This window comes from Schistocerca cancellata, chromosome 1 (assembly GCF_023864275.1).
Source record: "Schistocerca cancellata isolate TAMUIC-IGC-003103 chromosome 1, iqSchCanc2.1, whole genome shotgun sequence".
Lineage (NCBI taxonomy): Eukaryota > Metazoa > Arthropoda > Insecta > Orthoptera > Acrididae > Schistocerca > Schistocerca cancellata.
Window position 1 is genome coordinate 95,366,256 of NC_064626.1, and position 15,495 is coordinate 95,381,750.

Genomic DNA, 15,495 nt, shown 5'->3' on the forward strand with positions numbered 1-15,495 from the left:
ATCGCTGTTGAGGAATGGGACAATCTGGACCAACAGTGCCTTGATGATCTTGTGGATAGTATGCCACGACGAGTACAGGCATGCATCAATGCAAGAGCACGTGCTACTGGGCAATCTGGACCATCGCCTCTGAAGGTCTCGCTGTATGGTGGTACAACATGCAATGTGTGGTTTTCATGAGCAATAAAATGGGCAGAAATGATATTTATGTTGATTTCTATTCCAGTTTTCTGTACAGGTTCTGGAACTGATGTGTGTAGATACAGGAAGAGGAAATACGACTGGCTTGGACATTAGATGAGAAGAGTGTTTACTGGCGATGCTGTGGAAGGAACGATAAATGGGAAACATAGATGATATTAAGTGGTGGATAGTATGATGGTGGAAAGCAATTACGAGAAAACGAAGGCAGGAGTGCATGGAGAGCTACAAGACCTGCCCTAGGTCCAAACACGATGATGATGCTGTATGTTACGAATCAATATAAGCGATGCACTTATGTGATATCGTGTTCAGAAGTGAAGCTCGCTGGCCACTTGGAACGCTGCAGTCGCATAGTATAACAAAAATGAGCAGGGGTGTCGTGCGTGTGTGTTCGTCTGTCGCGTGGACGCTTCCAGTGTAGTCAGACAAGTCTGACGACGAGGAACAAAGTAGAGTCCACGCAGAATACCGTGGCCGATAGATGCGCAGTCCGCAGGCCGCGTGGGGAGAGCAGTAGTTGTGAGGGTTACGGGCTGTAGCCCGGGTTCGATTCCCGGCGGGGTCAGGGATTTTCTCTGCCTCGTGACGACTGGGTGTTGTGTGCTGTCCTTAGGTTAGTTAGGTTTAAGCAGTTCTAAGCTCTAGGGGACTGATGACCTTAGTGCTCAGAGCCATTTGAACCATTTTGAACGGGCTGTAGGGGAAAAGACGAGAGCTGGAGGGGAGGTGCCGCTCTGAACTGAAGCTTACGCTCACATTTTAAGTATTAAGTGGAGCTCCGATGCGCCCGCACTTGCACTTGCACTGCTTTGATTAACATCTAAAAAGAATTCCGCTGAAAATGCAGCGATCCATTTTCTCTCGGCTTCTTAACAATTTGTAACTTCCAGAGAAGAGCCATGAGTGGCGAATTTTGAGTAAAACCTAGACATTTCTCTTGCTGCCACGTTAAAATTTGACTCTTTTTGCCAGAACACAGCGAAGCTTACATGTTGTGCAGACGCAACTGTGAGAGAATTTTCAAACAGTGGTTTATTAAGTGAGGAACTGAGAAAAAATAAGATCAGTAGCTTATTAAAAAAAGCACATCCTCAGTACAAAATAAACATGTAATCTCTTCAGTTATGTTGTTCGAAAACCCATAGCATTTGTCAACTCACGAACTATCAATGACCCCCAAAAATTACGTTCTACCATCGAAAAAGTCTGATGATAGTGTAATAACATGGCAGATAATTAAGTTTTGAATAATAACCGTATGGTAAAATACTCTCTTCTTTGTGTGATATACTTGGCCAAAATCTCATCTCGATACCTGAAACCGTTTACGAAATATGAGGAATGTTGCGGATATTTCATTATGGCTTTATCGCTGGCAGACGGAGTAGCATCAGTGTGCTACATCAGATCAATTTTCTCGAGATCGGTGACAGAGACCGCTACACAAGTCTGAAAAAAATTCGATATGTTAGCTAAATTTCATATGCAGCAACATATTATGTCCTGGAAATGGAAAAAAGAACACATTGACACCGGTGTGTCAGACCCACCATACTTGCTCCGGACACTGCGAGAGGGCTGTACAAGCAATGATCACACGCACGGCACAGCGGACACACCAGGAACCGCGGTGTTGGCCGACGAATGGCGCTAGCTGCGCAGCATTTGTGCACCGCCGCCGTCAGTGTCAGCCAGTTTGCCGTGGCATACGGAGCTCCATCGCAGTCTTTAACACTGGTAGCATGCCGCGACAGCGTGGACGTGAACCGTATGTGCAGTTGACGGACTTTGAGCGAGGGCGTATAGTGGGCATGCGGGAGACCGGGTGGACGTACCGCCGAATTGCTCAACACGTGGGGCGTGAGGTCTCCACAGTACATCGATGTTGTCGCCAGTGGTCGGCGGAAGGTGCACGTGCCCGTCGACCTGGGACCGGACCGCAGCGACGCACGGATGCACGCCAAGACCGTAGGATCCTACGCAGTGCCGTAGGGGACCGCACCGCCACTTCCCAGCAAATTAGGGACACTGTTGCTCCTGGGGTATCGGCGAGGACCATTCGCAACCGTCTCCATGAAGCTGGGCTACGGTCCCGCACACCGTTAGGCCGTCTTCCGCTCACGCCCCAACATCGTGCAGCCCGCCTCCAGTGGTGTCGCGACAGGCGTGAATGAAGGGACGAATGGAGACGTGTCGTCTTCAGCGATGAGAGTCGCTTCTGCCTTGGTGCCAATGGTGGTCGTATGCGTGTTTGGCGCCGTACAGGTGAGCGCCACAATCAGGACTGCATACGACCGAGGCACACAGGGCCAACACCCGGCATCATGGTGTGGGGAGCGATCTCCTACACTGGCCGTACACCACTGGTGATCGTCGAGGGGACACTGAATAGTGCACGGTACATCCAAACCGTCATCGAACCCATCGTTCTACCATTCCTAGACCGGCAAGGGAACTTGCTGTTCCAACAGGACAATGCACGTCCGCATGTATCCCGTGCCACCCAACGTGCTCTAGAAGGTGTAAGTCAGCTACCCTGGCCAGCAAGATCTCCGGATCTGTCCCCCATTGAGCATGTTTGGGACTGGATGAAGCGTCGTCTCACGCGGTCTGCACGTCCAGCACGAACGCTGGTCCAACTGAGGCGCCAGGTGGAAATGGCATGGCAAGCCGTTCCACAGGACTACATCCAGCATCTCTACGGTCGTCTCCATGGGAGAATAGCAGCCTGCATTGCTGCGAAAGGTGGATATACACTGTACTAGTGCCGACATTGTGCATGCTCTGTTGCCTGTGTCTATGTGCCTGTGGTTCTGTCAATGTGATCATGTGATGTATCTGACTCCAGGAATGTGTCAATAAAGTTTCCCCTTCCTGGGACAATGAATTCACGGTGTTCTTATTTCAATTTCCAGGAGTGTATGTTTGAAGTTACTTGCTACGTATTCGGTCACGGCATCTACGCTCGGTCACTATAACTAGTGCGGGTAGCCTATCCAGTTAGGGTGTGCTCGCCCCATCTCGTATTTTGTGCTCGCTTACTCGGTCATGCAGGACTCTAATCTACACACTGTAAAGCTTTCAAACATGTAGAATAAAAGAGGGATTAAAAAAATAGTGTGCATTTCTTTTGGAGCGATCCTGGTGTAAAGCTATAAGTAACGCAAAAATGTGTTTTTTTTTTTTTTTTTTTTTACCAAGTAGTTTCTGTAAAATCATATGAGAAAGATTACAATACGTGCCCCTCGGTTCTGTCATCGCTGACTGGCGGAAAGGTGGTGAACACTGCCGGCCTCCTCTTCCGAACAAACGAATGTACTCGCCCAGCGCTCTGGACGAAAGTTGGCCACTGCGCATCAGCCACCTCATCCTGTCCACACAGAATAAGGCGGCTGATACGCAGTGGCCAACTTTCAGACCACCTCTGAAGACACAGTAATCGTAAGAGAAGCGGAAACCTAGCTGGTCTAAGATCTGTGTATCATATTCGAGACGATATCGCGAAAAGCGAGAATCCGGTAAGAACCAGTTTGTAACATCTTGCACGTTTTGAACATAAAGTACGGCACCTGCTCACACCCATTGAAATTGCCCTCTGGACCAACAGGCAGCAGAAATGTTGCAGCTGTGTCAGTCGAGACCAGGTAACGTCTTTATCCACCTTTGGCCATGAACGAGTACTGAGTAAGAATAGGAGAGTCTAGAGCAAAGATAGCAATGGAACCATGTGGACTCAACTGGCAAGGCGATGCTGAGTGTCCTTTGGGACTATCATCGTCAATTTATCCATGTTTGGGGAGCGCTGCCGCTCTGCAACTATATTTTGAATTAATGAATAAGTGGTCCAGTTGCTACAATGTTTATTTTCGTCCAAGACTTGTTGTGGTGTTCATATTGCAGCCATTTTATAATGGATCTGAAAATTGTGGTATGGTGAAGCATTACTTGTTGCTTGGAGATCCACTAGAAAATGGTTTCACCATAATCGCCACAACCAGTCGTGGACCAAGATAAACAACATTGTAGTAACTGGAGTGGTTATTTATTAATTTTTTTGGGACACTATGATATGATGCTAACACATATTGCTTTTTAGAGGTAACCTGTCACAGGAGCTTACTGTCCGTATCTCCTGAAGAAATTACAGGAGGATGTATAGATGGAATTTGGCGGAGAGTTGTCCGAGGGTGTGTTTTTCCACCTCGAAAGTGTCTCAGCTCATTCTGCACACGGCAGTCACACATGCTGCATCTTGAGCCATCATTTTTTTGCCTTAATCCCGTTTCTCCTGATAAGGCACTCACTTACTGACTTGTCCCTGTTTCCTCAGATGAAGAAACAATTGCACGGCAGACATTTCCAGGACGACAACGAGTTGATTTTCGAGATGGATCTTTTCCCGAACAGCCGAAATGCGGGCTTCTATAACCAGGATCAGAATGACAAAGTGACCGACAGCTATGTGTTTACAGGACAGCTGTCATAGCAACAAGCAATCAGAGCACAGTTTGGTCACATCCTGTGTCCTGTGCACAGTTGTCACATCGCTCTGCTACTCAACTGTGGACAACAATTGCAGTGTATTAACATAACTGTTGTGATTGTTCTTTTCTTTGTTTCTTTGTGCGGTTTCTCTCTTTTACAGAATGTGTGAAGCTAACTGAGAAGTTGTTTAGGGAACACTATTATGACCAAGCAAAGCAAACTCCATACTTCACGTTAACAACGAACATATGAACGTACTCGGTTCGGAGATCACAGATGCTGCTACCATGTTATTCTGATCCATGCTTTATACAACAAAGGCCTCCAACAAACCGTCAATCTTTGGGAAAAATGTGTCTCACTGAAGGGTGAATGTGCAGAGAAGGATTAACACCACCACCAAGTTTCAGGGTCACAGCTTGATTTTTCGAGATGAGAAACTTTATGACTACCTCTCATACAGCTTCCAAATCAGAGCTTAAAAGTCCTACTGTGGAATTGTCAGTATGAACAAAGGTTTCAAAATGTTCAGATGTGTGTGATTATCTAAGGGACCAAACAGCTGAGGTCATCGGTCCGTAGACTTAAACTACATTATGCTAAGAACAACACACACATTCATGGCCGAGGGAGGACTCGAACCTCCGGCGAGAAGGGCCGCGCAATCCGTGAGATGGCGCCTCTAAACGCGCGGTCACTCCGCGCGGCAAAGGTTTCATTGAGGTATGAACATGAAAGTCTAAGGACGCAATGGTTGACAAAGGAGTGGGGACAGAGTTTTAGCATGTATGCCATGTTATTCAATCTGGATATTTAACAAGAAGTAAAAAAAAGTAGAGAAGAAATTTGGAAAGGAGATAAGGTTCAAGGAGAAGAACAAGCATGAAGTTTGCTGATGAAATTGTAATCCTATCAGAGGCACAAAAGTACTCTCAAGAGCCCTTGGATGGAATGGGTAGTGTCTTTAAAAGGGGTTATAAGACGGGCATTGACAGAAGCAAGGCAAGTCTAATGAAATGTAGTCGAATTAACTCAGGTAATGCCGAAGGAATGACATTAGGAGAGGGGACGCTAAAAGAAATGGATGAGTTTTGCTATTTGGGTAGTAAAATACCTTAGTGATGGCCACATTAGAGAAGGTATAAAATGCATACTGACAATAGCAAGAAAGGCTTTCCTGAAAAGATAAATATCAAACACAAATATAAATAGCACTTTTTTATTTTCACAAGTCCGTCTTGATCACATAGATTTCTTTACACATAAAGTGTAAAATGTAATCAAGACGGACTTGTGAAAACAAAAGTGCTAAAAATAAAATGATCGCGGACTCATATACAGACTTTGTCATCAATTGATAACAAATATAAATGTTAGGAAGTCTTTTCTGCAGGTATTTGTTTGGAGTGTAGCCATGTACAGAAGTGAACAGTGGGCAATAAATAATTCAGATAAGTAGAAAATAGGAGCTTTTGAAATGTGATGCTATAGCTGAATGTTTAGGATTACATAGATAGATCGAGTAACTAATGGCGAGGTACTGAATCGAATTGGAAGAAAAAGATTTATGGCAAAACTGGCTAAAACAACGAATCGTTCCACAGGACGCCTCCAGAGCCATCAAGGAATCATCAGCTTGATAATGGCGGGAAGTAGGGGGTGAAAATTGTGGAGGAGGCCAAGGCGTGAATATTGTCAGCAGGCTCAAATGGATGCCGGTTGCTGCAGTTTTTCGGAGATTTCGAGGCTTTTGCTGGATAGAGTGGTGCGGTAGCTGCATAGGACCGGCCCAGAACAACAACAAAGAAGAAAAAAAATGGTTCAAATGGCTCTGAGCACTATGGGACTTAACAGCTATGGTCATCAGCCCCTAGAACTTAGAACTACTTGAACCTAACTAACCTAAGGACGTCACACAACACCCAGTCATCACGAGGCAGAGAAAACAAAGATGAAAACACCTTCATTAAACAGGAATTGTGTTTTCACTGGCATATATTTCTTTTCTCTCTTCTTAAACCATCAGATATAGCTTTTTCTCCCATGAATTTCTTTTGCAAGTGAAATGATCGACAGCCGTCTCTCATCATACTGGTATTCCGGTGACCCTGGTAACCCTGGTATTGTCTTTGCATCGCTTTGATGTCTCCTCCTCACTGGTATCGCCCCAGCTTTCGGAAAAAGTCAAGGCTACTGTTCAAAGGATGGATCTTGACCCTCGTGATTCAGTGTAACTTCTTGGATTTTTTCAATTAGTTGCCTGTACAGAAAAATAGTATGGACCCTTTTTGCAGGATAAAAACACAGTAACAAATTCCTTGATAGATACCTAGTCCTTGTTCTCATTCATCTTCATTTTTTATTCAAAGCTGGAATCTAACATTTTCGAACGTCAGGTACAACAACCGCCATCTTTGAATTTCGCTTCTGATAGGTGAGATAACCTCCCAGAGATATGTGCATAATTCTCTATCTTTGGGCCACTCATGATATGTTTCTTTAGTCCAAATTTAGAAGGTGGAAGTAGAAATGTTTTCAGATCCACGAGTTTCTTGCGGCGCAAAACTTTTTCTCCACGATTCAACAATTTACGAGGAGGCCAGTGTATTGTAGACCAATTTTGACCCGTTGCCGTAGTGTATCACTCACATAAGAAAAAGAAAAGTCGCCATAATGCCCTCTTTAAAAGGCCCGATTGTTAAGTGATGGTGGGTGATAAGCCAGTTTTGTTTCCATATTAGGATAAAGCACACTAACAAACGACAGAAGATTAGTTACTCCCATTAAAAACGTTACTTCATCGTTAGTCTTATGCAACGTGTGCACTATCTTCGGTCGATACTCGTGGAGAACATTATTTCAACATTTCTTGCAGATTAGCGAATATTTAATGCGTTGACGATACGTTACGATGCAGTGCAGTTAAATGTTAGTCGCTCTTGACTGCTGCATCTTCTTCTAATACCCAGCGATAAGAAGGTTTCAAGAGGAAATTCGTGTTGCTCGAATGATGTCGAACTGCGTATCTGCGCAGCATTTTGTGGTCGTTTCAGAGCCATTAGCTCAGTAAACTTCCTCTATTTTCCTTTGTGAAATAATCAGTACGTTATTCCGCTATGGCCAGAGAAGGAAAAAAAGAAGGAAATATTACGTTCGGAGAAAAACTTCGTAAGGAATATGTCTCATGAATGTGGATGGCAACATTTCTCGTGGTGCAAATTTGTAGGTTGTGTTTTAAAAGTTGGCTGCGTCGTAACTATAACTTAATTACTTGTCTTTCCTCCTATGAATTTCTTTTCCAAGTGAAATGATCAACAGTCGCATGAGTTGTGTCTCAGCATCCATTGGCCCTGGTGTTGTCTTCATACACTTCGATGTCTCCTCCTCGCTGGCATAGTCCCAATATTCGGAAAAAAATCAAAGTCACTGTTCAAAGGATGGATCTTGAGCCTCGTGATACAATGTAACCTCTTGAACTTTTACAGTTCGCTGCCTGCACAAAAAAAGTATGGATCCTTTCTGCAGGCTAAGAACATGGTAACAACCTCCTTGCCTTTATTGGTTCCAGTAGTTCGCTAATAAATATACGAGGTGTGTGAGAAAAGTAATGAGATAGATATTTTCCTAACAAAGTTTTTTTTCCAGACAATAACATTGTCCCCTACAAGATAGTTTCCTTCGGCAGCTATACACTGGCGAAGTCGTTGTTCCCTGTCTTTGTAGCAGTGCTGAAAGTCTTCAACTGGTAAGCCGTTTAACATGTCGGTCGCATTCTTTTGAATGTTCTTAAAAGATCCAAAATGACGTTCTTTTAAGACGTTTCTCAATTTCGGGAAAAGAAAAAAGTCAAGGATTCATCAGGTGAATAGGGGGGCTGTGGAACAACTGATACAGTATCCACTTCTCTGCAATTCCAGTCTCACTCTATTCACCCTTTTCCTCGGCTTTTCAGGGACATATTTGTAGAACACTCACCAGCCTTATGGTTAAACGTCAGTCTGATCTCAGAAGAGCACACACACATTCGACGTTTCATTTCTTTTTTGACGTTGAAGGTCTCCCTGAGTAAGGTACATCTTTGATGTGTTTTGATTTGTGCCAGCGAAAAACTTGTGCTCTTGATACTTTTCGTATGTCACACTCACAGATTCCCAAAGTATAACACAAGACTTAGCATAACATTGCTCTAAATTCCGCTGTTCCATTGTCATAACACGCAACAAAAACGGACTTCATTTCAACGCTCACGTGGTGCCTGTGTGGGGCTGAAACTCGGGCTGAGCGCCTGGAAGGGATGAACACACCAGTCTACACAAGTGCAACACAGCGTTGCCATACGGTTCACAGTGTTGTCAGTCTGTTTAGTTTTCTCACACATCTCGTAAGGTTGCATCTTTGATAATTTCCAAACCGTCATCTAATCATTATAGTGGGAGAGAAAAAAAGAGGCATAAAATTTGTTTATTAAAAAGTCCCTATGAAGCTGTGGGTTGAGCTTTACTCGGCATTTTCGCTTGCGGTTTTCTTCAGTTGGTTTATTCGAGAGTGTTATTCGTGCAGCTTGTTAGCGTTTGAACAGACATCATACGAGCTATTCTTGAGGAGCGCTTATTTCAAACAGGTGAAGGAGATTCTGTGTGGGGGTTTCGTAAGAAGCACAATCCGAAAAATGGAGTGGTGAAGACAATGGACAGTTCGAGAACTGCCATCAGATCTCAGTCGGGTCATCCTGATGTAAGTCGGCTTCTTCCTCCCCCCCCCCCCCTCCTCGCCCCTCCCACCCGCCACGTATTTCCATGTTTGTATGGCATAGGCGATTGACTACTTACGTCTTCTAAATTGTGATGCAGGCTGCTTCGCTTGCTATCCACGAACGTTTGTACGTTTCGTGGGTAGCATAATTAATCTTCTAACCTTCCGACCATACAGATTTCGACCTCTCACTGTTTCCTTAAATTGCTTATTAAAATGTCAGGACGGCTTCTTCAGCAAAGCCACGGAAAGTTTCTTATCCCATCTTCTTGAAAGTGAACATGTACCAAGCCTCTGATGACTCAGTTGCTACTACCTAGGTAGACATTAGTAGTTTCTTCATTGGCATCTTATTCACTAACCACAATGGCTTTCTGAATTTGACTGTGTTGAACAATTCTGTTATCGTGAAATTCTAACTACGGATAAGGTATTTACACTACGTGATCAAAAGTATCCAGACCCCCCCCCCCCCAAAAAAAGTACGTTTTCATATTAGGTGCAATGTGCTGCCACCTACTGCCAGGTACTCCATATCAGCGACCTCAGTAGTCATTAGACATCACGAGAGAGCAGAATGGGGTGCTCCGTGGAACTCACGGACTTCGAACGTGGTCAGGTGATTGGATGTCATTTGTGTCTTATGTCTGTACGCGAAATTTCCACACCTCTAAACATTCTTAGGTGCACTGTTTCCAATGTGATAGTGAAGTGGAAACGCGGAGAGACACGTATAACACAAAAGCATACAGTCCAACCTCGTCTGTTGACATACAATCACCACTGACAGTTGAAGAGGGTCGTAATGTGTAATAGGCAGACATATATCCAGACCATCACACAGGAATTCCACACTGCATCAGGATCTGAAAGTACTATGACAGTTAGGCGGGCGGTGAGAAAACTTCGATTTCATTGTCGAGCACGCCGGTAAATGCCAAACGACGCCTCGCTTGGTGAAAGGAGCGTAAACTTTGGACGATTGAACAGTGGAAAAATGTGTTGAGTGACGAATCACGGTAAAGAATGTGGCGATCCGATGGCATGGTGTGAGTATGGCGAATGCCTGATGAGCGTCATCTGCCAGCGTTTGTAGTGCCAACAGTAAAATTCGGAGGCGATGGAGTTATGGTGTGGTCGTGGAAGGGACTTGCAGCACTTGTTTTGTGTGGCACCAACACAGCACAGCCCTACATTAATGTTTTAAGTACCTTCTTGCTTCCCACTGTTGAAGAGCAATTCGGTGGATGGCAATTGCATCTTTCAACACGATCGAGCACATGCTCATAATGCACGGTCTGTGGCGGAGTGATTACACGACAATAACCACCGTGTAATGGACTCCCGTGCACAGAGTCCTGACCTGAATCCTAAAGGACCCCTCTGCGATAAGGGTGGGCCAACATAATACTGAATTCATTACCGATGGAGGGCGCCACGAACTTTCAATCATTTTCAACCAGTTATCCGGATACTTCTGACCACATAGTGTATTTCCTAACATATATGCACATTCTTCTTTCTTTGGCCAAACGCGAAGTGCTTCAAAATATAACAGAGCAGTTACGAATTCAATGTTTAAATGGCCCAAGTAATTTAGTAGATAAACAGTGATAGAATAAATACATCTCTATATTCAGTTTTTCAATCTGATTCACCACTGCTGGTTATGCGTTCAGGAAATATATCAAGTTGCCTTAATAGTATCGGAAGATGCAGTCTTTTCTGATGTGCCTGATCGTCTGGTTAGGATCTCAACAATCACATGGTATCTCATTGAGAAACAATGCCCGCGCATCACCAGTGTCTGGTATGAATTTTTCCCTTTGAATTCAGCTGTTTATTTCCATATCTATGCCGAAGCCGCTTAGGCTGTGTAAAAAATTTAAGCTTCCGAGTCAATGCAATTAAAAGATACGATTCTTTATGTCACGTATTTTGATACTCACAAACTCACTCATTAAAACCTATAGAGCACTTCCCGTTGACCTAGAACAGTGAAATTTCGCAAGAAGCGAGGTTTTACAGAGCAAGTAAAAGAATAAATACGGAAATAGTTAATTCGTAGCTATACAATTACAGTAGCAAATGCAAAAAATAAACAAAAATTGTAAACATAAAACTTAAAATTAAAACATATTCGAAAATCTTAAAATTTCCGGGACCGATATCTTACCAGTATCGCTATCGATAAACGGCAAAAATTGTCGAGGTTTAGGAGAACTACGGGTATGTATACTTAATGAAGTTTGTGTGGAACCCTCAGAGCATTTTTACCGACAGAGGGACGAAACCCTTAAATTGTACGTTTGGAGCTTGCAATCCGCTGTATCCAAAGTAATCGGTTAGATGTCGGTCATTGATATGTTTTAAAAACATATTAAAACTGCGGCAGAACAAATAGTACGGCATTTAAACGCTGAAACTTCATGAAAGAACGAATCTTTTGGAGCACTTAGGGTATAATCTTGGCGAGAACAATGTAAGAGGCTCCACGCGACGTTGCGGAGTCTGTTGTAATAAACAGGACTCTTGCGTGTTACTGTTAAGACGTCACTGTTGTGTATGAAGGAACGGTGTTTGTCGCGATGTGTAGAATATATTGTGTAAATTTTCTAAAGTCGGTTTCTGCGTCTGCATATGCGCTTCAAAGGCTGCTTTGACGGCGATGAATTCCCAGTACTGCGATGCCGTTCGTGCCGACCACCACAAGCATATGTGAAAACAGTGAAATATAAAGGCCACAACATGGGCACAGCTGCCCTCATAAACGAACACAAGTATTAACCCTAGGACGCCTAAGGGAGGGGTTCGTTGAACCCACAATTTTTTTTATGTCCCCTGCTTTCGCCCCAGTAACTTTCATACCACATATTCCCTTTGAGTTATTGTTTGTTGGCTCTTTTATGAAACGTTAGTGTCAATATATTTTATAGAAAATTCCTGCTTTGAAAGAAAAAATAAATATCCTTATTATGGGTCCAACAACCCCCCCCCCCCCCCATAGGCTTCCATGCTATAGAAAATTTCCCTTAGTAGGATTTCGTATTTCTCATCTCTACAACGATGCAAGTTAGTTGGTTGGTATTCTTGATATTCACAACAATCGGTTTACTTTCAGAGGAAGTGGTTGTTGATGTCAGTCAGCTGTTATTTATCTTGTAAACTTGCAGTGAGTTAGTGCAGTTCCCAACCCGTAGGCCTCCAGTAACTTTGGTGTCCTACACAGCAAAAACGAAACCAAGTAAAAACTTACTGATGTTGTCAACAATGCACCAAGATAAAGGCACTGTTGGAGGAGAGAAGAATAAAACCGAGATAAATGCATATTATAATTCCACTAAAGGTGGAATTAATACCATTGATCAAATGGCGTGTATGTACATCTGCAAGAGGGGAACAAAGAGATGGCCACTATCTGTATTTTACTCTCTCATCGACATTTGTGCTATCAATGCAACCACCATATTCATCCAGCGACATCCAAGATGGAATGAAAAGAAACACAACAAGCGGAAACTTTATCTTCTGCAAGCTGGGATCGAACTAGTGAAATTGCAGGTAGAAGAAAGAAGTGCCAATGCAAGAGGGTTATCTAACCAAATTGTTCAATCAATGGAGACTATTCTAGAAAAGAAAATCAAAGAAGGGACAACAGAAGCACATCAGCCTCCTGCAGGGAAAGGTCGGTGCCGTATTTGTGTAAGAAAAGCTAAAACAAAGCAGCAGAAGTACAACAATCTAAACAGTATTGTGGACAGTGTTATAGACGTGTGTAACACACATTCAGAAAAAATTGTGAAGTGTGTCTCTTGCCTTGAAGTTGAGGACTCAGAGTAATCTATTGTGTATGAACACATCTGTATTTTGTATTTTAATATGTCAATTTTTTATTCACTCAATCCAATATTTATAACAATTAACAACATTTATAAACCGATGCCTTAGTTAGAATACATAAACCATTTTGAAAGTTGTAATTTTTCGTCAGTTAACTTATTTTATACCTGTGGGCTCGCCGAACTCCCCCCCCCCCCCCCTTCCTTAGGCATCCAAGTTAGAAAAAAAGGCTTGGGCATCCTAGGGTTATGATGATTGTAGTTTTTCCGAACATTGACTGTCAACTGTTTAACATGCATTATAACCTGGCGAATCTTCTCATATATCAACCTAACGACTGGAAGCACTGCTTCGAGCTTCGTGCTCGTCACCTTCAGACGTAGTCTATTTGCCGAGAAAGCCTACTTTCCCCCTACGGTTGGGGGTGGGGGAAATCCAACGCAGCTTCAAAATGGTGTGTAAACTATGACGCTGTACCTGAAGATAAAAAAAGCAGGAAAGTCGTTGTAATATTGCTTCAAGAGGACGCTGCCACATGGCTAACACGAGAAGATACAATGTGTGAAATTCACCGAGGTGACCTGCATTTTCACGCACGTATTATGAAAAATTTGTATCATGAGGAATAAAAAACGAGAACTAGTAAACAATTGGGTGCTTTAATCTCGGACACCACAAGAAGTAGAACACATGTCTGAACTATTTTATTTCAAATTACTAATTCTGTCCTCTTATACCTGATTATAGCGTGCACAGCGCATGATGGCGAATGTCTCCAAACATTTCAATCGCTGCATTCGATTTCTGCACTGACGTATAGAGCTAGGAAGCTATGAATACCGATGCAGTTTCGCTAATTACGTTCTTCGTACGAAATATCTGTTTAGATTGCGGCACTTGGTACGTAGCTACACGCACTGGCCCCTTCATCTGTTTCAGCGTCACATTAAACAGCCTTTTTTAGCGAAACACGCTTACGTGTTCCATAGTATTCTAACGCATGTCATTTAGACGTTGTGTACGGCACAGATGCAGGTTACAGCGCCGCGTGGCGTTCAAACAAGGAACTGATTCGTTCGTCATCTACATAGCTTCAAGGTCATTGGCCGCAGCCGCAATAGCGAACAGTGAAATGTTCCGTAGCAGCAACAAATGTTCCGGAACAACACTCACCGTTGTATACGGAGGGCTTGGCGTCTTCGCTGAATACGATAGCGCTGGCCGTGGCGCACGCTGCCAGCACTACGAAGGCAATCGTTCCGGAGCCCATCTCTGATGCACAACTGCGAGCCGCCAATCGTCTTCACCTCCTACTGCGGCGCCTGGCGAAGAACTGGACTCGGAAGACAGTTAGTTTACCTGCGGGCGCTCGGCTCCCACCGGCCGGGTCAGGGCCCGTGACGTCATTACGAGCTGCGGCCAATGGCAAGCGCCATCAAGGTTACGGACGCCTGCAGGCGCTGGGATGCCCCGACAGCTTCCCGCAGATGGTCATTTCGCGCTGCAGGCGGTCTTCTTTCACCAGCGGTCCAGTATTCTGTCACTTTTGAGTTTTCTTAACTATCGATTTACACCACCTCATTTTTTCTCAACTCTGTCCAACTGACCCTCACTGACACACATGTGTCGACCAAAAAGTAGACAAAATACTGAACTTTCGTCCGATATCGTTAACACAAATCTGTTGCACAATCTTAGACCTTAGTCTGGACCCAGACTTAGTGACGTATCTCGAACAGAATGATCCTCTCCGTGCCAACCAGCATGGATTCAGAAATCAAAACCGGCCGAAGTGGCCGTGCGGTTCTAGGCGCTGCAGTCTGGAACCGCGAGACCGCTACGGTCGCAGGTTCGAATCCTGCCTCGGGCATGGTTGTGTGTGATGTCCTTAGGTTAGTTAGGTTTAACTAGTTCTAAGTTCTAGGGGACTAATGACCTCAGAAGTTGAGTCCCATAGTGCTCAGAGCCATTTGAACCATTTCAGAAATCAAAGGTCATGCGAAACCCATCTCGCGCTATCCTCATTTACGTCTTGAAAGCCATGGACCGAGGCGGCCAGAGAGACGCACTAATTCGTGACTTCCAAAAAGCATTTCACTCTGCACACCACTGCTTACTCACGAAAGCTCGATCATATCATATGTCATGCGAAATTTGCGACAGGACAGAAGTTTTCTGGATAAGGAGTATCCAGCATGTTTTCTGGGATGGAGG

At 44.1% G+C, this 15,495-nt stretch overlaps 1 protein-coding gene across 1 annotated transcript in view; it reads right to left on the reverse strand.

Moving 5' to 3' along the window:
* LOC126166254 (serine protease snake-like) overlaps positions 1-14,622 on the reverse strand; it is an 89,384-nt gene extending 74,762 nt beyond the window's left edge. The window contains exon 1 of the mRNA XM_049920387.1: positions 14,455-14,622. Coding sequence (XP_049776344.1) covers positions 14,455-14,551 — 97 coding nt within the window. The 5' untranslated portion in view covers positions 14,552-14,622. The remainder of the gene's footprint in view (positions 1-14,454) is intronic.
* Positions 14,623-15,495: the final 873 nt, after the last annotated feature.